At 38.2% G+C, this 26,698-nt stretch overlaps 1 protein-coding gene across 7 annotated transcripts in view; it reads left to right on the top strand.

The window, feature by feature from the left end:
• Positions 1-18,154, top strand: part of TRPS1 (transcriptional repressor GATA binding 1) — a 214,769-nt gene extending 196,615 nt beyond the window's left edge. For all 7 annotated transcript variants that reach the window (XM_084511475.1, XM_084511469.1, XM_084511474.1 and 4 more), the window contains 2 exons: positions 7,164-7,286; positions 11,856-18,154. In XM_084511475.1, the coding sequence (XP_084367601.1) occupies positions 7,164-7,286; positions 11,856-12,917 (1,185 nt within the window). In that variant the 3' untranslated portion in view covers positions 12,918-18,154. The remainder of the gene's footprint in view (positions 1-7,163; positions 7,287-11,855) is intronic.
• The last annotated feature ends 8,544 nt before the right edge of the window (positions 18,155-26,698 follow it).

Genomic DNA, 26,698 nt, shown 5'->3' with positions numbered 1-26,698 from the left:
AACCAGATTAACATGCAATTTCACCAGAAAATGTCTCTCACTGTTCGTTACAAATGCTTCATGCCTTAAATATGTATTTGTCTGGTTATTTAGTCTGTATATAATAATTTGGCCCAACAGCAGATCACACATATTTTTCACACATTGCATTTAAAAATGAACTGCCACTAACTGTGACAAGGAAGTCGAACCTGTACAAAAAGTTATATTGCTTCATATTTTTGCCACCACAGATCTTGAGGGAGAAACAGAAATTACCCTCCATCCCTATATGAATTAACAAGGAGATGCACTGCGAAGTGCATAATTTTCACAGATAAATGCTCAAATGAATGAAAATTAATAACTCAAGAACGTTTTCTTGGAAAGTGTATTGTGATCATATATAGTTGCATATGGCTCTTAACAGCTGGTTAAAACGATGGTGAATTCCTGCTTGTGGAGTTTAGGCTCTGGCTAAAGGTGTCTGGTCCAGGTCCTTTTGCACTGACAAAGGTTGGGTGTTCTGTAGCTGGGGTGAGGAAATAAAGGTAAAGAGATTCAGCAGCAGCTGATTTCATGGTTTCTTTGCATATCTAGAGTCTTTAATTTATTTGTTTATTTTAATCAGCCAATGTTTTACTTTGGTAGCAATCATGCAAAATTCTTCTTTCTTAGTAAGACAAAGAGATTGGAGTTCACTTGCCTGTATTGTCTTTTTGTTGTTTTTTTGTTTGTTTGTTTGTGCTTATTTGGGGATGGGTGGGGTTTTTAGTTTTCTTGTTTTGTTTTTTTTTAAGTAGTGAAGTGTCACTGTCTCTAAGGCAGCATTATAAAATACAGGTGAATGCTACAGATGCTGGGACAAAATTACTCATTTGCATTTTTGCTGCTGTTAAAAAAAAAAATAATTGCAATTTACGTGCACATGAAAATATTTATACTCTCTAAGGAAATCAGGGTTAGAATTCTGAAAGACTGTACTGGTAGTGAAACAGTGATGTTTAATACTGTTAACAGTGATGTTAGCAGTAAGTCTGTTTTGTTGTTGTTTTGTTTTTTTTGACTCTCTAAAGAACCCCTGATTCCTGTCATTAAGTTTGTGATGCAGCACATATCATAAAATATGCTGTTAAAATAAAGCATTAAAATTCTACTAAACATTTTGTATGAATTAGGTATATAATTTTAACTTTACTCTTGACATTTCTACTTTATTTCTACTTTGCCTTTCCTAACTTCTTTCTTATGTGTCTTTCAAATACAGCTCTCTAATGTAATTGTTCTTGAAAATTTCTTAGATGAAGACTTTGGATTTGGCACATTAAATTGACTTCAAGAGGCATCTGTTAACTCATAGCTGAGGTTGAAAACAAGATCTACTTTAACACTCTGCCTTATGTGTTTCTCTTTTTCTGACAACTTACACTTTGGGGTTGAAAATTTGCTGTGCCTGGTCTATTCCTGAAAGCTTTCCAAGTTATGAAGGGAAGAAAGCCCAATGACTTTCTTTTTAATTTAGACATAGTTACAGCAAAAGCAACTAAAATTTTAAAATGTGAAACTTTACAGGGACATAGTTGTGGCTATTTTCATAGTTGAGAGAGAAAGCGGTTTTGATTAAACACGTTTAGGAAGGTCTGAGTGCCCCTGCAGCCAAAAGAAAAGAGGGATAAAAGATTATTTTCCTATCCTAAACTGAAAAAGTAGCACTTATTCCAATATCCAGATGGTGCATTGCTGCCCAGGTCTTAAACTTCAGTTAATCTCAGCCTTTCCAAAACACAGAAAACTAAAGGCTGCCTCATATAAGGGTGAGTAGTGGACACAATACCTGGAAAGACCTGCAGGTGTAAAGCAAGAAACTCCAAAATAATCACAGCAGTGCAAACGCAGCATATACAGCTGAAGCCATAAACGTCTTTTTTTCTGAACCACATGGCAGCAGACGGGCGACTATGGGTCTGAGGCCATCTGCTTACAGTTGGTGCTGACCACGGAGAGTCACCTGGCTCACACTGAGCCAAGGCTGTGCAGGCTTCCTGGCACTTCCCCTCTGGACCTCCCGTGCTGCCAGAGAGCATCCAGAGCCAGTGGTTAGCCCTCTTTCAGCGAGGCCTATATGGTTGTAGTCTCCAGCTTTGTCTCTGGAAGTGGGTCAGGCATATGCTTATCCTTGCATTTATGATTTCTCTGCATCTTATATTGTGGACCGGCAAATACGATGTTCTCCATTTTTGTCATGGTAGGAAAGCCAGAGATGGTCAAAAAATCCAGTCAGGCTTCATCGTATTGTCATTTGTTGTGGGGAAGTGAAAGTAATCTGCAAAAAGACGAGTTTTGTTATGTCCAAAACCAAGAGGGTGATGTAAGAAAAATGCTTGGCTGACGCCTGAGGAGCCTATTTGAGTTTCTAAAAGCATCTTCTGGCAGAAATTTTGAAAACAGGATGTATTTGGCACTAGAAGAGTGTCAGGCACCCTTGCTTAGTCTAGCTAGCTAAAAAGCCACAGTTCTTGAGCAGCATTTTTGGCTTTTAAAATATGTATTTTGCTAAATGAAGTTCCATTGAAATACTATCTGAAAGTTCAGTACATTTTAAAGTATTCTTGTGTAACTGTAAAGTGTAATGACTCTTCCGCATGGCTACAAAATTTGAAATTGTATAAACTGCATGACATCTTTTTTAAAATCTAAAACAGTTTTGTGTGAAAAACAAGGGCATGATCCTGTCAATGTGCCTGAATAAATAACTTCTTACCGTATTCTCTGCTGTTTTATTGGCTAGCAAAAATTACTAATAATAACTCCCTTACTTAAATGAAGTCTTGTAACTAGTGAAAATTGTTTAAGGAGTTAAAAACGTTGACCATTCAGACTTGATGATATGTATACCAGGTTTCAGACTTGTTCAATTTGAAATGGTCAAGATATGAAACCATAAAAAATGTGAGTAAATACTCTGCATATCAAGGGTTGTTATGCAATTACATGCTTTCAGTATGGTTCTTACTTAGGGAAAACAGTAGAGAGATCTGCAGTATATGTTCAGTGAACAATTACAAACTTTCATACCTAAGTTACATAAAAAAATAATCCATTTGTTGCTTTGCTACTAATAAAATACTAAAATGTGTGCATACTTCCCCTTCCCCCCTGAGAGCAACACCACTGTGGCTGTAGGTTTGTTAGACAGTTATCTGAGAAACTTGAAATTACCCTGTTCACCCACCTACCCCCACCCCAGTTTGGGCCAATCTACAAATTATAAACAGCTGAAGTGATTTAAATAAAGTTTTCAGTACAAAAACAACAACAATGAAAATAAGGTTACATCTGGGCTGAGAAAAAAACATGTGCCAAGTTTCAGCCCAATGTGATTTGAGACAATCGTGATATTAAATGCCCAGACCCAGGAACTGGAATGGAAATAGAGACAGGCAGGCTCTTTGCTGCACTGGCCCCTTCAGGATTCGTGATTGTAACGAAGCGGTTATAAAGCTCCAGATGATTAAAGTTTGACTTAGTAAATACATATTTTAGTTATTTAGACCCTTCTGGTTTATTCTTACAAGGATGTACAGGAAAATTTCATGAATACCTCCAGTTAGTGCCAGTGGCATTAATTTGAGACTGTGGCCAACCGTGATTACTTCTGTCAATTTACCTTTTCTGGGCTGATATTAAGAGATCGTTTAACCATGATAAGTGTGTGTTCATGTTTGAAAGAGAGGAAGAGCTTCCATATTTCTTTCAAATGCTGGCTGAGGTTTGTTCTTAGCAGAACACTTGAGCACATGGCTGGCGTTTTTGAGGCTGTGGGCCATCACCGCGGGGCAGATTTTACTGAATTGGAGCTCAAAGGTCAGTTCCTTTTTAAGACTACTGGAAAAATACAGCAGTATTGTTACTGACTGATACAAAAGCTGGATATGCAAAGCCAAACAGACTCATGAAGTAGAATTATCATCACTAATTACCATCAAGGACAAAAAGCAACTATTTATCATTTCTGTTGGCTAATAAGCTTTATAAAAGTCTTGATATGGAAAGATGGAAAGTAAAGGCCTGTTTTTTTTTTTTTTGTTTGTTTGTTTGTTTGTTTTGTTTGTTTGTTTTTGTTTGTTTTTTGTTTTGTTTTGTTTTTAAAAAGTACCCATATTGATTTGGGAGAAGATGACTTACAAGCATTGCAGGCCTTTAAAAACAGCTTCCATTTTTTCTTGAAGCCATGATCAAAATGTCTCAGGTGTACAAGCAGGTCAATTCTGTAGTTAGTGGGATCTGAGGAGTCATAATACGTTGTCTGATTCTACCGCAGTCCTGTTTCATCCCAGGAAGCCCATTTTAAAGCTCTGCGTCCCCACTACAGAAAGCTGTGTTAAACAACAACAAAAACAGCAAAGCAACAGGATTTAAGATTTTCTAGAGGTGATTTAATTCTTACTTCATTAGTGTATGTTACTCTTTGTTGGAACACTTAGGCAGGGGAAAAATTATTGTGCATTTTTCTGTAAGGTCTTTAAATGACACAGAAATAAGAGACCAACAAGGTAAAGAAAGATAAATTTACATTAAATTTAGAGAAGGATGTCTAGCTGAACTTCTTTGGACTTCTAGAAATAGTTCGTATGTACTAGATAAACACAGGTGCATGTTTTTGGTGCAAATAGCTGCAACTTGATATTTTGTATCTTGTTGTCAACATTATATTATTTCATTGCAATCGATACCCAATCTGAATCAGATCTTTCTCTAAGTGAAAGTGAAAATATAATAGGAGTTCCTTTTCTCAATGTTTTAAACATACACTAGTTCCACATGGGTCAGGATTTCAGTCTTGTAACACCTTCTGTCACCATTCAGGTGTATGTGAATACAGATTATAAACTCTAAGGTACTCTCTATATTGTGAAAGTCTTCTATGACTTTGTAGGGGATATTTCTCAAACTCAAGTAACACAAACAGAAATGAAAGTCTGGGAAGACTTACTCAGATTAAGACTCCACTTGTTTAATATACCACACCACGAAACCATAGACTGACAGACAAAAAGTAGGAACGGGAAGGAACAGTTATGCAGTTGTGTCTGAATCCTGGCCATATACAGTCATTTCCGCTTGGAAACTTCTCACCCTTCAAGTGGACCAAATTGGGGTTAGCTTAGTGAAGCTTTCATTGTACTCTTTAGGAAAATATTTCAGCAGCCAGGTGAAGTTTTGCAAGGATATGCAACCACAAAAAGATTTGGGAGCTCTAGCTCACTTGGAGGTAAGTGTGCCTTGCCAGAGTGAGCTGTGTCTTGAATACACAATGTTAGATTTTGTTGGCTGAAGGACATCAACTACTATTTATTTCTCCCCCTACCCAAATTGAGAAAAACGTAGTGCGTTACTGTTTCTGATTTAAGAGACATAGTAAGGAATGATGTAACAGGGTGAGAGAGAGATTATCTTGATGACAATCTAGATTTTATTGTATCACCTTAAAGTAGCACAACCTGCTGTACTAATGAAATTGTGTTCTTGGTTTGAAAGGGCAATTGTTAGCCTGACTTTGTGCTCACTAAAAACATTTCCCCAATCTTGTTAAATTATTGCACTCATTTCAGATTTTTATGGCTGTGCAGCTTACCAGCCCTCATTTCTTTACGTTTCATTCATTTTCCTTGTATTGATGATTAATGGAGGATGTCGAACGTTAGAGTGAGCAGGCATCAGCAAATGCAAGATCATAATTAGTTTAGCTGACGAGGGCCTCTGATAGCACTTGCATCTGGATGGAAAAATTACCCTATAGGGAACTGGCTGCTCACCAGGTCTTTTTAGTGATACATTGTGAAACACCCGATGAATCAAATGCCCTTTCAATGCCAAGAAAGTGTTCCAGTCTTGAAGCCAAAATTATGTCTGCAGAAAGCTTTCCATTTGAAATGTATCAGAGTACAATTATAACCATTGTATTTTTTTGGCATGAACACCAGTCTTCTACAGTATGGACTAAAGTTAAATAAATTACTTAAATTTTATGAAACCCTGAAATTTTGACTTATCGTGTTAGTAATTTTTAATTTATAATAAAATTACTCTTCACCCAAGCATTTTTTTTCCCATACTCGACCATTCTTATCTTAGATGCTGAAGCTGTCTTACTGATTTTTATTTTTCTTCACTAAAAAGGGAACAGAGTTGAAATTCAGATTTTCTTTTCAGCAAAAGAATTCCATTTCCTGCTTATTAGTATTTGTGCCCACAAACACAGCCTGACTTTTGTTTAAATGAGAAGTTTAATGAAATCATTACTCTGTAGAAAGAATTTAACGAGCAATACTCATAAACGTGTCTACTTTTAAATATTCTTGGATCATTATGAAAGCTGATGAATGCACAGCTCAGTCTGGTTAAAAATCAATTTGTATTTAGGAAAGTTGTACTGTGCCTTTCATTGCCTGAATAAAATAAAAGGAATATATCTATACATTGATGAGACTGTGTTTTCTGGGGTTTCAGGTGAAGTTTGAAAGAGGTCGCATTAAGAAAACTACTTTTATTTGTTTGGCAGAGGTTACTCCTTGTTCTTAGGGGGATGAAGGAAATCTATGCTATTTTATACTGATTTCCAAAGTAAGTGGAAACAACTTGAACTGAATATTGTGTATTCAATTTATGAAGTATAATCTCTGTTAAAGGAATTGGTATGACACAGATACAAACTGCAATTAATTAACATGGTGGTTTTCAGGATTCCTGTTACCGATCACACTTTAAAATCAAGCAAACTAAAAAGAAATAATCTGTTGTGAAATGCAGTGAACAAAATAGGAGAAGTTTACAGAATGTTCTCTGTCAGCTTCCAGAGTGGTTTTCAGAATTTGCTGTTTAGAAACCATCATTAAATGCACAAAACCTGAAGTTCAAAAAGTTAAAGCTGTTATTCTGAAAAGGCTTTGGTGTTTCACACACCTCATCCATCACTCTAGGGTTAATTATAATGAAAATCAGTGGTGCCTATTAAGCACAATTGAACCTGACCTCATTATGGGCAGTGTGGTTTTATACTGTCATTGTTGCCAGTCTAGAGACAAAACTCCTGTGTTGATTTGTCCTAACTCCGCAGATCATGTGACTCACCTCTGACCTGTTTTTTTTTCTGTGTTTTTTTTTTTTTTTCTTCCCTATTTCAGAGACGTAGAGGCTCGGGTGTTTTTTGTGCCAATTGCCTGACCACAAAGACCTCTCTCTGGCGAAAGAATGCAAATGGTGGATATGTATGCAATGCGTGTGGCCTCTACCAGAAGCTTCACTCGGTAGGAAGAACTTACTAGTTTTTTCAGAAAAAAAGGGGTTATACAGCTAAGCTGGGCAGCTGTGGTCTTGTCTGGTTGTGTGATTAGTACCACTCCCTGGCCTGCAGTTAATTTCCTAACAGGGTTTTGCAGTATGGTCACTTTGGGATCAGATGTGATTCATTATGAAGCAGGCTGGGATGCTGTGGGTAGACGTGTTTGAGATCACCAGTGATGCATTTAATTATTTTGATACAAAATAAGGGGAAAATTATTTCTTTTCTGGGAATTCCATTTAAAGGCATACAAAATGTTGTGATGAAAGCTCTCCACATTCAAGAGCCCTCATGTTCGTAATCAAAAAACAAAATAAAATTCTTCAAGTCAGAGATCACATCTATATCAAAAATATCCCTTGCTGTGGTTCTTGTTTGCTTTCATTCCTTTTCCCCCTTTATTCCTCACATCAAATTTCCTAGAGATATGGGCTTTGGGTATTTTGGTTCTCTTTTTTTCTAAAATTCCTATAGTCTGCTGCAGATTCTGAAATAGTAAGGAAGCTACTCAGGTGATGGCACTCATCATTTTCTAAGAGAATTATTTAGCATCCCTCCAGATCAGACATGGAATAAGTAATAATCATGGATTGTCTACATTGCTTTTTATCTTATCGACACGGCTTGATCTTGAGAGATGTTGAATGCTTTGGTCCAGGAAAGCCATGCTTAAGTGTTCCCTTGGATCAGTGCCAAAATGCTCAGAGTCTTTTAAGTTAAGACCCAATAGTTAAATGTTATCCCCACTATCTTTAATAGAAATACATGGGAGAGTCAGGTGACCAGTTTTTGACTCATAATTAAATTTTTACAACATTCCCATGAAGTTAGAAAATAATACTGTTTTTCAGTAAAGGAAACTGAGGCAGACATTTGGAGTTTGATGAGGCAATATAACAATCTAGGCTTTGAGCCAAAATCAGAAATCCTATGTTTTGGGAGAGTACATTTTCTTAAAACATTTTTTAGAAATTCTATTTAAAAACAAAACAAAAAAAGGGTAAACTATTTCAAATGCATTGACACTCCAAGTGCCCAGGCCTCTATAAACTTGAGGCATACGCTTCTAAATCAATTAGCAGTTTCTGTGAATTTTATCCTTGGTCTTGTGTACAGGCCATACAACAAACTTGTTTACTCAAGACCACTTAAAAAAGAAAACTATTTCAGTTTTCAAAAGCAGAAAGACCATCACCAGTCGTAAACATTACCTTTGTTTTCTACGTCCTGTTGTTGTGAGGTCAATAACTGTTTTTTAGCTCCAGAACATCCCAGCCAGTCAGATGAAATCTGAGGGGGCGAAGATGAACTAATGCATGATTTCTGGCCAGCATCTTGGCTAGATCTTGCTGAAAGTATTATCTTCCTGGAGAACTCTCAAAGTTCTAGATACAATATCTGATTTAAGGTAAATTGATCACTCATGATCATCCACAAAGACTTTAAGGAGAACAGCTTGGCTTTGCAACATTAATTTGACATTTGAGTTCAGTTATTTGTAGAACTTCTATGGACAACCTCATTTTTTCCCTTTTATAAAATATATTTCTAAATTATAGTGTTGGAATTTACCATAATTATTAGTATGACTTGCTGAATAAATGGAAGCTACAAGAATCAGTTCTGAATTCAAAAACATAGCTCAGATAATTCTTCTGAACCCTAGGGAACAAACTAATGTGCTTCCCACAATAATAATTAGCAATACAATGTCAAAGTTCTTTTTATGCATATAGAGAAAGAGAAGGTGACTCAATCTTTTAGCTCCACTGTTTGAGCATGGCAATAAGCTTCATTCACTGGACATTTGACATTAATATCTACAATTGAACTTTGACCAAACAAACACAAAGAATTTAATTAAGCTGCCACTACTGTGGTACAATAGCAACTCCACTGTAAATTGGAGTCTGAAATAATCAAACAAATCTCTCCTTTGAAACACCATTTGAGACAATCCCATGTAAAGGGATACTCTTTAGAGTGACACTGGAAAGATGAAAGTTTCTTCTATCTACACGTCTCTTTATCCATCTACCTCTTCATGAAAAATTCAGTGAGTATTTGTTGTATTTTTTGAATTAAGGAGTTTAAGATGATGCAGATATTAAGAAAAGGGCTGGTACTATAAAAATCCAAGGTAATAGAACTGTTCCCCTTCTAAGTTGCCCCATTAAACTAAATTACGCTACTCAGCTGAGTAAAATTATTCACCTATAGTAGGTTTGCACATTTCATAGCTACCTTTTAATTGGATTATCACTATCTAGAACTACTGTGCTCATTAGCAAGTCAATAATTAAGAATGTGTATAATACAGTTATCTTTACAATCCCTTATTTCACTGGTATTTAGTAAGAAAACTATTGTCTGTCATATATCACTAAGAAGTTGGAAATGACAAATGCAAAGATTGTAATGATTGCTGCTAGGAGTCAGGTTTCCACTTCTATGATACTCTTGAATAACTTTATGTTTTCAAAGTTTTTCAATCTACCTATGGGTCATTTACATGAAACTTGTCAAATTTCTCACTTTTATCTCCCTTAATGCAGACAAATGTGTTAAGAAATGTGTAATAATATTCAAATGGTCAATTATTAAAGCAGTTTTAAAGCAGTTTAAGTGAAGAAAGCTGCTTCCAGTTCACTGAAAACATATAAAATGTTCACATCTGCTGACACAGAAAGGTCTCTCTAGAATCATGAATTGGACCGCTTATATTTTGGTGCTATTCCTCATTTTTAATAGCTCTAACTTCGTCATGGAAGACTGCATTTTGTTCCTTAGTGATTCCTTGGCTAAATCCTCAAACTACTTCTGTGAGGAGTTACAGCATATTATTCTAGGATTAGATATAAGTGATGTCCTAGTGGAGAGGTCACACCAATTTCCCATTGTATCTAGGAAGTCTAGTCAAAATAATCTATTGAACTATTTGCTGATTTTTTTTTAAATGTTACTTATAGATTTGAGATGTTTCTTTTAACTACTAGCAGGATCAGATTTCACACCTGTAGCATGAAGAGTAAGGTTAAAAGTATTTCCAAACTATTGAAAGGATTTTCTCAAGCCATATGAAAGTGCTCTGTAGTGTATAAATAAAAGTTTAATGTGAGCAACATCGACAGATTTGTAAGTTCTCACACACCTTGTCAGCATGACAGCGTCATGAAAAGGTTAGGAAGTTACACTGAGTTTGCAATAGAGTATATTTTAATGTATATTAATTGGCCATTGAGTCTGCAAACTGTAAACATTATTTGCATAGAATTTACACAGAAAATATTCTAATTTTTTCTAAATATCATTTTGCCTCAACTTTGATCCTTTGAAGAGATTGGTTGAGGTGCTATTTTTCTGAAAATGTTGCATATTAAAACTCTAAATCAAAGTGTATACTTATGAATTAGATTTTTAATAAAAAGTAAAATCTTAACGAGTAGCTGCACTGCCTAATACATTGTTAACTACTAAGAATGAGGTGACATTAGGGAAGTAAATAGGTGAAAGAGGAGAAGAAGATGGCATAAGGAGAGAGAAACTAGATCACTACAAGTAGTAGAGTGAGTGCTCTTCCAGCTCTGGATATTTTTATATTAATTTAAAGTTACAAATATATAAAAATCATATTACATTGGAGATACAGATTGTTTGGGATATTGACTGTAGGTCAAAGTTTAACCTATATTTTAAAACAATGTTAAAAAGAAATTTTCCAAATAAACCGTGTAAGTGGAATACTGTGTAGGGCACTCTTCAGGCCTCCAACTAAAATAGGATTATGTATGCATTTGGACAAGACATTTAGGAACAAATACAGTAGAGATGAAGGAGAAGGAGTTGATACCAAGGTCCCTTCATCCTTTTGGAGCTTAGGGAGACATTTTGTCTGGGCTTTCTTCATCTTTCTTAGTCCCTTTCCCACCAGCATCATCCTGCTCACCACCACAGTGGACTTACAGCCCTTCTGCTAGGTGATAGTGGCCATGATCAGTAAGACTTATTCACTGTCATTTTCCATCCATGGTATAGGGGGTTTGGTGTCAAGGTAAGTATTACCCAATTCTTGTTGTAGTGTGATCTGTGCAAACCGCTGCCTGGTACCAGCTCTTTTGACATGGTGCACAGAAAAACGCCGATGCATAGAGCCATGCATCTCCCACCTCATCTCCAACTCTCAGCGCTGTCTTTCAGCATGTCTACCCCAGAATTTTTCAGGAGTAAGGGATAAGAAGTGCTTTAACAGCTTGGACATTTCATTCCCTTTTAAGTAAACAGGTATAGTATGTTGAAGACTGTTGACTTAGTGTGATAAAACAAACCAATTCATAATTTATTTTGAACATGACAGGCCAGGTACCAGCAGTTTGGTTGACTTTCCTTATTTGTGAAAATTGTAATTCCCATAAAACTCTTATAATATAGCTCTTCACAAAAGAAAAGATAAATGTGCATGAGCATGGTCTTGCAGATTTGTTTAATATGTCTTTTTTTTTTTCCCTTTTGTTCATTATGTGTGTGTTCCATGCAGACTCCCAGGCCTTTAAACATCATTAAGCAGAACAATGGTGAGCAGATCATTAGGAGACGAACAAGAAAGCGCCTTAACCCGGAGGCACTTCAGGCTGAGCAGCTAAACAAACAGCAGAGGGGTAGCAGTGAGGAACAAGTCAATGGAAGCCCCTTAGAGAGGAGGTCAGAGGATCATTTAACTGAAGGTCATCAGAGAGAAATACAGCTTCCCAGCCTCAGTAAATATGAGGCCCAAGGTTCATTGACTAAAAGCCATTCTGCTCAGCAGCCAATATTGGTCAGCCAAACTCTGGATATTCACAAAAGGATGCAACCTTTGCACATTCAGATAAAAAGTCCTCAGGAAAGTACTGGAGACCCAGGAAACAGTTCATCAATATCAGAAGGGAAAGGAAGCTCAGAGAGAGGCAGCCCAATAGAAAAATACATGAGACCTGCGAAACACCCAAACTATTCACCACCTGGAAGCCCTATTGAAAAATACCAGTACCCGCTCTTTGGACTTCCATTCGTACACAATGACTTTCAGAGTGAAGCTGACTGGCTGAGATTCTGGAGTAAATATAAGCTGTCTGTTCCTGGGAATCCACACTACTTGAGTCATGTGCCTGGCCTACCAAATCCTTGCCAAAACTATGTGCCTTATCCCACCTTTAATCTGCCTCCTCATTTTTCAGCTGTCGGATCAGACAATGACATTCCTCTAGATTTGGCGATAAAGCATTCCAGACCTGGGCCAACTGCAAACGGTGCCTCCAAGGAAAAGAGTAAGGCACCACCAAATGTAAAAAATGAAGGTCCCTTGAATGTAGTTAAAACAGAGAAAGTTGATAGAAGTACTCAAGATGAACTTTCTACCAAGTGTGTGCACTGTGGCATTGTCTTTCTGGATGAAGTGATGTATGCTTTGCATATGAGTTGCCATGGTGACAGTGGACCTTTCCAGTGCAGCATATGCCAGCATCTTTGCACGGACAAGTATGACTTCACAACTCACATCCAGAGGGGCCTACACAGGAACAATGCACAAGCTGAAAAGAATGGAAAACCTAAAGAGTAAACCTTAGCACTTAGCACAATTAAACAGAAATAGGTTTCCTTGATGGGAATTCAATAGCTTGTAATGTCTTGTGAAGACCTATAAAGCACTTCATATAGAGAGCATGCCTTATCCAATATTAAATCCCTTGTTCTTTTCTTTTTCTTCCTTTTTCTTTTTTTTTTTTTTTTTCCTCCTAATTTTTTCTTTTAAATGAGTGGGTTACCAAGAAAAAAAGAACAGTTGGATGGTGGCCAGAAGGGGGAGAAGATAGTGGTATGGGACATGGCCAACCAAAGCTAGCCAGAATGCAGTGAATTATGGCGATTAACTTTGAGAAAATTTTACCGGACATTTAATACCTTTGCTATTGTGTAAGAGACATAACTGGCAAGAGTGCAAAGATGTGTATATGTATATACTGCTGCAGGGGTATAGTGAACATATGCACATTGTATATAAGAACTAGACTTGTTAAATATACAGATGTTAAAAGATCATTTTCTTTTCTTTAATTTGGGCTAATTTCTGCCCTACAACATGCCTTAGGATCACCTTTTCCTCAAAGCTTTGACAGCAATTTCATCTAGATGTTCCTCAGACTCAGCTGATTTTTAGCTACCATTTTATCACTACATTCTTTCTAGCACACTTTAGTCTAGAAAAACCATTTTTTGCAAGTGAAGTCTCTAATACAGAAGCCACACTCAAGGTTTAATTTGCGTAGAACAAGGTAACCTGCTGTATTTTATTTTAATATATTTTAATATATTTCGTTTCTAAACCTTAAAGTCTAAGGTTACTTCTCCACAGGCTTAACATTGCTATACATACCAGTCAATCCCTTCAGTAGACTTATACCAGCTTTTGCTAAGTAGCATTAAATGTCTTCATAGTACTTTTTAATACTTAAAGCTTTGTAAAAACTATCCATGAAGGGAAAGCTCCTCAGCATAACTGCTCAGGGAAATAGGGCTAAATAACTAAATATTAAATAATTGGTTAAAGGTGCTGTTAGACGAGCCTCCATGCTTGCTACAAGGGTGTACAAGAACTGACTTTAATCATTTTCATTATAGTGTCCCAACCAGTAGTTTATTATTTTGCCACAGGGATGTAGAAGATATTACAAGCTACTGGATGCACTGTCAGATTAACTTATTTCATTAAAGAAGTTGGGAGAACAAATAGAAAAAAACCTTATTTTTCTAGTAAATATTAATGTATTACATTTCAAATAATGGTGCCTGACATATTGAATAATTATTTTCTACAGTGTACGTATGCAACAAAGATATTCCATCATGCATTAGAGTCAGTTCTGGCTCTGCCTCGCTGTTTACATTTGCAAATGTAGCAAACAAGGTAATGAAGCAACTATTTCTATTGCAGTAGGTATCTTTTTTTCTGTGTGTGTGCATTAAAGTTGTAAACGATAACATGAAATGAATGAAATTTGTTGATATTAATGGTATGGAAAAACAAGAAGGAAATGAAAATATTTTTATGCCTACTTAGGAAAAAAAGGGTAGCACTATTCATTCCAAGTACTTTTGTATTCTTAAGCTCTTAACTCACATTGTTATGCTTAAAATGATAAACATATATCCTCTTTTTATTGCTTTGTCTGTGTTTCAGAAGAAACATTTCAGAAATTATTTTGATAAGTGCTGTTTGATGATGCAGCACTGATGTTTTATTGCATTCTGTAGTAGCATTGCACTCCATTTTTACAATATTACGCAGTTGCTTTTTTGTTTTGTTTGGGTTTGTTTCTTTTTCGCAGTGCAGGGTCTTAGTTCCTTATGGTTGGATGGCAGGTGTAGCTCAACTGGTTCATGAATGTTGCAGCGAATGAAGTTTAAAATGTCTTTCTGATATTATGTTGTCTTTTATTTCTCCATTCATGCATTTTATTTTTTAAAATGTTCTATAAAGATATCTCTGGACTAAGTCCTCACTTGAGATTATATGTAAAGGGTCCTATTCTGATCTCACTTACATGCCGCCTTTCTCAGATTTTCATGTAATTGAAACTAAAGCATCATAAAAAGAAAAAAAAGTTCTTGTATTTAACTTACCTGAATCTCACCACTCTCCCTTCTAGAATTTGGTGCACTTATAAGATAGTTAACCAAATAGACAGGGAGGTGGAAGATAAAAGGAGAGGTGATAGGAAATGTCTTATAGGGGTTGGCAAAAGGAAAAACGGGGAGGAACTGGCCTAAACATTCAGCACTTTGATAGTCTTTAGAAAAATGATGTGCCTAAAGCAGCCGGCAATGACCATCACCATGCATGAGAAGCACTTACACAGCTGATCTCCAAAGGTCTTGCTGACCTTGGCAGTATTTTAGGTGTTACATTTTCACACAGATGAAATGTTCTTGCACAGTTTCTCAGATTTGTTAGGCACAGACAGGCTATTGTTCAGCATTAGGCTTGCATTCCTTCCTGCTCCACACATTGCTTCTATACTGGTGAGCAGCATATGGAAAATCCCACTCAATCTGTTCATGGTTGAGTTCTATAACCCTTTAATAGTGTTCTAGGTTAGCAAAGGATATTGGGCCACATTCTTTTTCTTCTATTTTTAGATGAATCTCCTGCTTGATACCAGTGCCGGACAACGTCTGGTTATGTTTTTACTATTGTTCTCCAGTAATAAGTTCTGACTTGGTTTTTGTTGATTTATTTTTGTTGGGTATTTTTTGTTTCTGTTTATTTCTGTGGGGACTGAAATAGATTGCCCTCGTTTTGTTACGTCAGGGTCCAGTGTGTGTCCTTCTCAGCTTTTCCAAGAAACGTTAGGCTCACTTAGCAGTAATTTTATTGGCTTCAGAGTTAGCTGCCTGCCGGTTATCAGTAGTTACAGTTTTGACTTACTTCTTCCAAGACCTGCCTGTGGCTTCTTCATGGATGGAAGCTGCATCTTCATGGCAAAATATTTTATGGGGGACATGCGCATTATAAAACTTGAGCACCACCCTGTACTACATAATACCTCTTGCTACTCAGAAGTAAGAGGCCAACAAGGAGAAATGCACCCACCAGGGTTTGGGGATGAGAAGAAATGAAATCTTATGAGTGCAAAGAACAAGACAGAGTTTGGGATATTAATAGTACACCTAGATGGTGCAAATAAAATTTGAGGAAAGTTCATTGTTCTTGCCATGACATATTGAGATGTTCTAAGATTTGTGCTTTATAAGAAATGGGATTTTGCCATAGCCTGTTCTCTTTGATTGGGATGTGGGGAGCACAGTTTTGTTTCTTCACAAAATAGAGGTGGTTCCATCCCTTTTCCAGACTCCTTCACAATGGATATTAAGGAAAAGGAAAATAAATCCTGGCACTGAAAAAGAAAAATCTCATGTAATAACTCTCAGGTGGAAACCAGTGTTAGCACACACAATTAATTACTGCACCCACTGCATTTTGATCAGCTTACAGCACTAAAAGTTAAACTTCACAGAATCATTATTTGTACTCAACATCCCGGTGTCTTCAAGGTGTTTCACTTCTCTCACCGGTGAATGGTTGTTGAAGATCTGAAAACGCATCTCAGATTCGATCCCAGACTAAGCAGAGGGTTCAAAAACAGAGCATGTGGTATCTAAACTTGCAGAGCAGGGCAAAGTTTCCATTTTCTAAAGAATAAACACTGTGTAGTGGGAACCCTCATGCAGCATCTTCTGCAAATCAAACTGTCCTCCAGCTATCACTTCATGGCTCCTGCCCCCTAGGTTAATGCAGTAGGAGAGGAAGGTTTTCCTGAGCACAGTTTTAGTAGTTCAGGTGCTAAATTCAGTGCTTTCCAACAGAAGTTTTGCACCTAATTGCCTCTGTGCTGATGAAACTCCTCCCTGAAGTTTTCATGGACCATCCAGAAAGGCCAGGAGTAGGTGAGGATGGTGCTGGATATACTGCATCTTTGCTTTGGCTAAAAGATGTACTGGTGCACTTGCTGTCAGTTTTAAAACAGAGAACACAAGAGAGATCTCAAGCAATTGAGGCACACTGAGGTAAGAGACTGTTGTTTTTTGTTTTTTGTTTTTCACCTAGAGGGAGAGCAGGACAAAAGTGACCAGTGCTAATTGTATATAGTGCTGAAACGTAGTGGATGTGCAATGGGGAGACCTGATTTGGCACTGTGGATAAGTGCTCAGTTCAGGGACAGACTTTCAAGTCTATCTTTGGATAGGACATTGTTGCTCTGTAGTCAAAACTACTTGCTTTATGTGCTGAGGATGTTGTCTACTATCTGCTCTTTGCCCAGGGTTTATGAATATATTCCCATTCTCGCTCCTGTATTGATTTTTCTTGGCTAAGTTAACATGCTAATTCCTAATACTGGTCAGGAAAAGCCAAAGAGATTAGAAGTTCACTTCTGTTCAGCCAGAAGGCTGCTTCTGCTTCTGTGGAGACAGTTATGCTTGGCAAAGGATAGCGAGTAATTTGTCAACGTATCCCAAATGTGATAGATAAGTGAAAAATCCCTTCTAAAGTTTTTTTATTAACTTAAGATAGGCCGAGTAGAATGATTTGCATAATTTCCTCACCCCAGAATAGGATTCCTCCTTACCCTCTTCTTCACAATTTTCTTTCATTCAACCAGCTCTGGAAAGCTAGCAGTTGGTGAGATGCTACCTATACGATAATCACATATAATCCTGATTTACCTCTTTTTAAGAGGATAAAAGACAATAATTTAATGGTTCCCAGCCAAATAAATACTTTTTTTTTTTTTTTTTTTTTTTTTTTTTTTTTTTTTTTTGTACACTTAGCAAAGTAAAATGCTTAGAATTAGCATCGCAGCAACCACAGTTTTCTGTGCTGTATCCTATCATTTTGGTCTCTGAGCTCTATGTAGAAGGAGAACAGGAGAAAAGGAAACATCTCAAAATGCCATTGTAAATTTAGCTTATAGAAAATTCACCAGCAGGAAAATGAGAAAAAAAAAAAAAAAAAAAAAAAGTACTTAATAAAGAATGACGTCATGTTGCTAAAAACCATCATTAAACTTGTAGCCCTGATTTGACTCTAGAATGTTGGCTCTTATTGTTTTGTCCTTACAACACATGGATGTGTTTGCTTTTTTTTTTTCTGTTTTGTTTTGTTTTTTGGTTTTCATAGTGCATGTTCATTTCTACTCACAAACATGTTCTTGGTGTATTTCTTATGCAAACAATCTTCAGGCAGCAAAGATGTCTGTTACATCTAAACTTGAATAATAAAGTTTTACCACCAGTTATAAATCAGATTCATGTCATTGTTTTTGGGGAAAAGGTAATGTCACAGTGTCACTACATAGTGGGGTTGGGGAGGAAGGCAATCCAGAGTTGAGCTGTTCTGAGAGCTTGACATGGCCTTACAGCATCTATGAGTAAGGGCTGATGATTTTGGAGGCAAAGGCAGAATTGCACAAGCAATGAATGCATGAAAAGAAAAGGATCACCTTCAAAAATAGATTGGCTCTATTTTAGTCCTGAGTTATGGACTTTATATGTCATCGAAAACTTATTCAAGTCAATGACAAGATGTAGAGCAAAAGTCTGTTTCAGTGGATTTTGAACTTTTTAAAATCCTTCATCCAGCAGCTTGTCATTACATTCTGCTGTCTCAAGGTGGAACAAATGTTGGAATAATTTTGAGGATGACATAGGCTGATACTGAAATGTGATCAGTATCCCAGGGTTAACAATTCTACCTTTCACTCAAAGTCCACAGAGGTCTTTAAATAACCGCTGATACTCAGAACTGTGGTTTTCCATCATGCCCACAACTCTTCAAGGAAATCCTGCTCGCTCCCATCACACAAGTTATTGACTTAATGGTGACTCAGGAACAGAGTGTGCCACCTACAAAGTTGCCACCACTACTTTTTCCAGCAGCCTCGGAGGTTTCCTCAGAGATCCCAAATAAAAGAACTGGCCATATCAGCTCAGCCTGGCGTTTCTGTGTGGATGAGCTCACAGCCCAGGGTGGTATGGCTCCCAGCCATCATTTCCATTATGCTGTAATTTCCTTTCTCCATAGGTTTGGACTCATCTCCATGGCTGAAAGACTGTTCATCTCATGCAAAATAATGTTTTAAAGTAATACAAAATGGTAAAATCTGTTTATAATGTTAGAGTACAAATATTCTGGAGCTCAGTTTTAGAAACACCATGCCAAAAATAACTTCCCCCTGAGATTCATTCTTTCAGACAATTCAGATGCAGACCCTATGTATTTTCAGTCTCTTTTTAATTTCCTGAGATTAATAAAAATAATAACTGTAGTAAAGGGAAAAAGAAAAAAAAAAAAAAAAGCTTTCAAAGGCAGAGGGAACTAGTTTTGGAGACATAACTTTATGCTTAGGCTTTATGCAGTTTGAAAAAGGTGGTATATGCAAAAGCTAGTCAGTATGAATATTAGGAGACTATATATTTACACATATACACTGTCTCTATATATAAAGTATGTATTCATAAACTATGTATGTATAGAGCTATATGGAGAGAGAGAGTTTATATATATGTAAACTGAGAGAGAAGGTTAAAATTAAATAATCAAATATTTTCACCTGTTAAAGGATAACATGAAGATTTACTCCTAATTTGCACTCGTGTTATGGAACTACCCCTGACCAATGGACTCTGTCATTTATCAGAATCAAAACCAGTGCATAATATTTAAATTCTGTCTCCATATACTTATGTGAGCTCATAATTGTAAGAGCCAATGACCTCAAATTTTCCTTTGTGGTTGTACTATTTGGATAGCCTACTTACAGTGCTAATGCCTTCCTCTTAACAGCAGGTCTACATGCAAACAGCTCATATACGTGCACACTGACATTGTTATCAAGTCTTAATATGTGATTATAGGGCTTAAATTTGTGCTAAGAATCTAGGGTCTTCTTGTTCTAGAAGCAATGTCCTTGATTATTTCCTCTTTAGTTTTTACTACTGCCATTTTGACATTGGTCAGAACTTTTTTGTCCCAGGTACAACAGTCCCAGAATATAAAAGATAATCCATCAGCTATAAGCAGGTCCGGACCCTCATCAAAGATTTATAAACACATCAAGTTAAAAAAAAAAAAAAAAAAAAAAAAGTATAGGAATAGGATTTGATGCATAAGAAAACGGACAGAATGAATTAGCAGTGTGTGCGCTCTTTTCTGTATAGAGGAAGGTGGGGGGAGATGAGGATGCTTTCAATATTATACTCTTGCAGAAGATATTGGATAGTTATCATATAACTTAATTTATTTAGGAATCACAGAAAAGTAACTTCTGCTTTGATACTGTCTTTATAAAGTTGTGTTGACAGTAGGTGGGGATATAAAATCAATGAAACAGCAGAATGTCAGTGAAAGCGTTCAGTTTATGTGTCCATACGGTAAGTTTAAACATGATGGGCAATTACACTGGACAGCTGAAACCTGATGGAAGTAGAGTTTATACTGACACCAGCTTCCATTGATTTCCCTGAAGTGTCTGACTGATCCTTGTGTGCAGAACACCAGCTTCAGAGGGACCTTTCTGAAATGGAAGTGTCTTCTGCACATTCAAAGGAATAGAAGTGTCTTTCACACATTGTGGTTACAATGTCAGTGGAAGTGTCTGATTCACTTCCAAATGCTGCTGCGGAATTGACAGCTTAATGGTGAGATTGATATGGTGACAGTTCTGTCACGTAGCTCAGAACAGCTCCATCAACGCTGATACAACATCAGTGGAGCTGGCCAGAAAAGAAACATAACCATCTAAAGGGATAGAAAATAAATATACTTAAAAAGAACAAAGACTGCTACAACACTGTATAAAGATGATGACTTAAATCTGCCACAGAAAGGCTAAGGTTTAACACTGTTTTGCAACTGCAATGCAGCTTCTGTGGCCTTATTTCGGTGTAATCATTTCATTTATGATTTGCAGTACAAAAAGGAAAGTCACAACGTAGACTAGGTCTCTCCTCACTCTACCATTCTTTTAAAACAGGACAATAAAGAAGTGCAAACATGGATTAGGAAAACTTTCTAAATTATCATTTAAAGGAAGGGAACTAAATATTTTCTTACGAGCTGTTTTTATTAAGAAAGATTCTTGCAAAGCAAAGTTAGATTTTCTTTCCCTTTTTGAAAGTAGGATATTCTCCATGACTGAATCTGATAAAACTGGAAACAGATTTCAAGGTATGAAGGTATGAGATGTGGAAGCCTTTCAGAAATGTAAGGTGTTTTTTCAAAGTTAATGTTCCTGAAGGGTTGCATTCATGTTGCATACTATAAAACCCAGCTTTAAATACATATTATGAACCACATCTTCCTGTGCATTCTGTCAAATGGGCAGAGCAGGAGCTTATTAGATGTTCATAGCCACCATCTGGAGAGGTGCAGCCTGGATGATCTCCAGAGGTCCCATTTAGCCTATGTGATTATAAACATTCACAAATATAAATAAACTGTGATTATAAAAATTCACAAATTCTGTCCATATTTCTCCCTTACCAGTATGGCATATGTGCCATACTTGGAGACCAAGTACAAAAAACCCAAAGCACATCTGTAGATGGAAACAGTGGAATGTATCGAGAGCCACTAAGAGACCCGAGCTGGAAGCAAGTACAAAATAGCCCATGTTAAACACATGACTCTTAACAGGCACATAAAGACTTTTCCATCTATTTACAATTCCATAATAACTCATTGCAATAAATCCCTTAATTATACATTAAGTCATACAATGAAGCATAAGATGCTAGACTGCTGATGCACTGACATCACTATCATACCCATCCACCAGGTTAAATGTCTAACTTCTGTATTATCTATAAATCAAGCTGGGAATATTCACAGGCATTGGATAATGACCATCTTCAAGGTTTAGTGGCTAAAGCAGTCCCTAGCACACTTCGGCTGGGGCCAACTACATGCTTCCAGCCAGGTGCTGGGCACAACTGGGCAGTTAGCACTGAGGAGACCTCTCCAGGTTCTCCAGGGAAGGAGTATGAATGGCTCTCTGTTACTTTGACCCATTCTCTTGAGGACAGTTTGCCAGTGAAAAGCACTAGGAGCCATGGGGTACATCCTGAGCCACTTACCATGCTGCTTAGGCATGGATAGATTTTGGGGAGCAGCACATTTTCAAGCAAAAGTATGTGCCACTGACTCCAGACCAGAGAATGGCCTTGAGCCTTTCTGATCACTAACATAGTTACTGCCTCTGTTTACTCATTCCCCATGTTTGATGAGGGTGGCTGGGGCAGCTTTATCTGATTTTCAGTTTCTGAAATCTGCTATACTTGTCTGAGTTAGCTTTAAAGATGGAAGCACTTTTAGGTCCATTTTTGTATACATCCACTTAACTAAGGGAGGAACTCACTGGTAGGGGGTATTCTTATTATTTAGCTCAGTTGTAGACAGTTACACAATATGTACGTAACAGATTTCTGCACTTGATCAAATAGATCATTTTCCTATTTTCTCTTGTCTTACATTATAAATTTTGTGGGCAAATCTTCAGCTTCTAGTAATACAAATAAAGAGACAACAATAATGAACATTCCCATGCTTCCAGTTTCCTAGAACTGAACACAACTATCCATTCTAAGCTGTTATAATTACAAACAGTTTTGAAATAGACCAATTTTTCTTGCACAGAAAAGGGCAAAGATTTTTTGTTGCTGTTTAATACAAAATGCTTCAGATCTGTTATGAAAACTTGTTTTCTGAAAAAGGACTTGTTTCAGCACATGTTTTCTGAGCTTTACTTTGAACTTCATAAGTTTTATTTCATTTCCCATTCTAGGAAGATTTTGATTTGACAGTAGAAAATCCCAATCTGTGTCTGTATTCCATATTTAAATGAGTATTTTTGCAAGTTCCTTCATGGAAGCCACTCTACATAAAAATCCGTAATTATTCATTAAAAACAAATAAATCTAGATGCTTTTTTTTTTTTTTTTTAACAAATAATATAATTCTTGTCTCTGAAGATGCACTTGATTATTTTCTGACATCATATATACATTGAAAGCCATAGATTGCTGTGATGTTTTCATATGGTATTACACAATATCCTCTTCTGTGTGTGCTAGACAAGTTAGTATATCAAAAACATTTTCAGGAAAAGCAAACAATTAACTGTTATATACAACTTGTTTCAGGTTAAGTACAGCAAAAAGCAACAGAGAAGTTTACTCACATACATAGGTCACTACATAAGACAGCTTTCTCCTTTTCCAGAAGAGACTGTGCTGCTGTTGAGGAGACATGGAGTAACACAGAACTCTCAGAATTACTGGCATATATTGAAGGACAGGCTTTACCCTGCGTACAGTCTAAGATGATAAAAACATTTGGCCATAGAATAATGACAGAAAGCCTGTCATAATAATAGAAAATGTATTTCAGATTGGAACATAAGGACTGCAAAAAATATTAATGGAGCAAGAGTGAAATGGGATGTTAAAAAAAAAAAAAAAGGCCAATATGTCCTTACTGAAGGTTAATCATAATGAGAGCATGAAGCCATTTAATGTGTAAGTATAGCAAAATTCCAGGGAGTTTAGGAAGTGTTGGATATGACCACTATCATACAAGATATTGTCTAATTTTTGGAAACATGCCTTGGAAGAGTCAGGACATTTTCTTACTATCAACTGCCTGAGGCCACAATTTCAGCAACATTTCAAGCTGGAGATGAAGCAATCCCACTCCTATCTGCCCTGTGCTGCTTTCTTCTTTCTACTTGCACAAGTATTTGTGTTTCCATGAGATATACCAGACTGAGGAACTAATTGTCTCCCACTTGCCCCCCCAAAAGGTGACTTTTAATTCCCTGATCCAGTTCACAGAGCAGTGACAAAAACACCTGTGTCAGCGGTGAGTATGTGGTGGTAACATGAGCAGTCAGTGATGTGGAAAAGGCAGTATGGGGTTTTTCTTGGCAGCTAATGTCAGTCTGAAGTTTTTAGAAAACTATAGTCTGTGGGACTGTGTTGGTCCTGGTTAGAGCAGATTCTCAGCTGCGCATCAAGACTGAATTTTGTTGCTCAAAGTCTGTATGCAGGGTTCAGGGTAAAACTTCAGCTGCAGCTCCCTGAAGACCCTCATTTTCAGCCAGCAGCTGCCAGAGAGAATCACAGAATCACAGAATTATAGGGGTTGGAAGGGACCTCAAGATCATTGGGTCCAACCCCCCTGCCAAAGCAGGTTTCCTAGAGCAGGCTGCCCAGGCAGTCCAGACAGGCCTTGAATATCTCCAGAGAAGGAGACTCCACAACCTCCCTGGGCAGCCTGTTCCTATGCTCCATCACCCTTCATGTGAAGAAGTTCTTTCGCATATTGGTGGGGAACATCCTGTGATCCATTTTGTGGCCATTGCCCCTTGCCATGTCCCTACAAACCTCTGAAAAGAGGTTGGCCAAATCCCTGTGTCTCTCACACTTAAGATATTTGCAAACATTAATAAGATCTCCTCTCAGTCTTCTTTTCTCCAGGCTGAGCAGACCCAAGTCTCTCACCCTTTCTTCATAGGGAAGATGCTCCAGGCCCCATATCATCTTTGTGGCCCTCTGCTGGACTCTTTCCAGGAGATCCCTGTCTTTTTTGTACTGGGGAGCCCAGAACTGGTCCTTGTTCCTCTGTGACCATGGCTTTTATTTGTCTTTCAGTGGCAAAACCCCAGCCAGCCTGCTTTTCCTAAGTCAGCAGGGATGGTCAATCCTGCTTTTTTTTTTTTTTTTTTTTTTTTTATGCCTTACTGTTGCTTTGTGCAAGTGCTTACTTTGCCCATGGCAGTGGTAAATGCAGATAAATGGGTTTCATGTATTTCTAAAATGTGGGCAATCAAAAGTTTACCCACTTCTCACTGTTTGTCCTGAACCACTACTACCCTTCATGGGAAGGTCTACGCTACACCGGGCCTGATGGCACCGGATGGGATGCGCCTCTCTCGGAGAGGGGTAAGGATCTTAGGTCAGGAGTTGGCAGGGCTGATAGATAGTGCTTTAAACTAGAGTCGAAGGGGGAAGGGGCTAAAACCAGGCGCGCCGGTGAAGACCTAAGGGATGGTACGCTAGAATCAGAGGGGCTGTGTGCCAGTGGGGTCCTTTGGTCAGATCCACAAGGTGCTGAGTGTAAGGAGACGCACCTGAAGTGCTTTTACACAAACGCACGCAGTATGAGGAATAAAATAGATGAGCTAGAAGTCCTGGCCCAGTCCCGCAACTACGACATCATCGGCATAAGCGAAACCTGGTGGGATGAGTCCTGTGACTGGGGTGTTGCGATAGATGGTTACAGGCTCTTCAGGAGGGACAGGCAGGGTAGGCGAGGTGGGGGGGTGGCAATGTATGTGAAGCAGGGGCTGGACTGTGTGGAACTTCAGGTCGGCAATGGCAAAGTTGAGAGCCTCTGGGTAAGGATCAAGGGACGAACGAATAAAGGGGATGTCGTTGTGGGAGTCTATTACAGACCGCCTGGCCAGGATGATAGCGCCGATAAATTATTCTTTACAGAACTAAGAGAGGCCTCGAGATTAACTCCCCTTGTCCTCATGGGGGACTTCAACTTGCCGGACGTTAACTGGGAGTGCCACACGGCTGACACGAGCAAGTCCAGGAGGTTCATGAAGCACCTAGATGATAACTTCTTGGTACAGGTGCTAACGGAGCCAACTAGGAAAGGTGCCCTCCTAGACCTGTTGCTAGAAAACAGAGAGGGTCTGGTGGGAGATGTGGTGATTGGTGGCCGCCTCGGTCATAGCGACCATGAAGTGGTTGAGTTCAAAATTTATGGTGACAGAAGGAAAAGTGCCACCAAAACCTCATCCCTAGATATGGGGAAAGCGGACTTCAGGCTGCTCAGGGAACTAGTCAGTAAGGTCCCCTGGGAAACTGCTCTTGAAGGCCTCGATGTCCACCAGTGCTGGTCACTCTTTAAGTGATGCCTCCTAGAAGCACAAAATAAGGCAATTCCAAAATATCGCAAGTCAGGCAGGTGGGGCAGGAGGCCGGCGTGGCTGACCAGGAATGTTCTAATGGAGATTAGGCGGAAACAGAGAGTGTTTCGCTACTGGAAGGAGGGCCAGGCGTCATGGAAAGAATACAGGGATGCTGTTCATGTTTGTAGGGAGAAAGTTCGAGTGGCCAAAGCACAGCTAGAGTTGAAGCTGGCTGTGTCTGTGAGAGAAAATAAAAAGGGTTTTTTTAGATATGTAAATGGAAAAAGGAGAACTAAAGAATACATAGGGCCGCTCCTTGATAGGGAAGGTCTCCTCACAGACGATGACATAGGCAAAGCAGAGACGCTTAACGCCTTCTTTGCCTCTGTCTTCAATGCCGATGATGGGCTTCGGGACCCAGGGTGCCCTGAGCTGGAGGACCGGGACGGTGGGGATGACAAACTCCCAACTGACCCTGAACGTGTGCGGGATTTGCTACTCCACCTGGATCCCTACAAGTCCATGGGTCCGGATGGGATTCATCCCCGGGTGCTGAAAGAGCTGGCGGATGTCATCGCGGAACCTCTATCAATTATTTTTCAACGATCCTGGGAATTTGGAGAGGTCCCGGTAGACTGGAAGCTGGCAAATGTTGTGCCAATTTTCAAGAAGGGTCAGAAAGAAGACCCTAGCAATTACAGGCCTGTCAGTCTCACGTCAGTGCCTGGTAAAATCATGGAGAAGTTGGTTCTCGGACTTATTGAAGCGCACCTGGGGGACAAAGCAGTCATTGGTCCCAGCCAGCATGGGTTTGTGAAGGGTAGGTCCTGCCTAACTAACCTGATTTCCTTTTATGATAAGATCA

This window comes from Aythya ferina (assembly GCF_964211825.1).
Source record: "Aythya ferina genome assembly, chromosome: 2".
NCBI classification, from domain to species: domain Eukaryota; kingdom Metazoa; phylum Chordata; class Aves; order Anseriformes; family Anatidae; genus Aythya; species Aythya ferina.
This window is presented reverse-complemented; position numbering and strand designations above follow the sequence as displayed.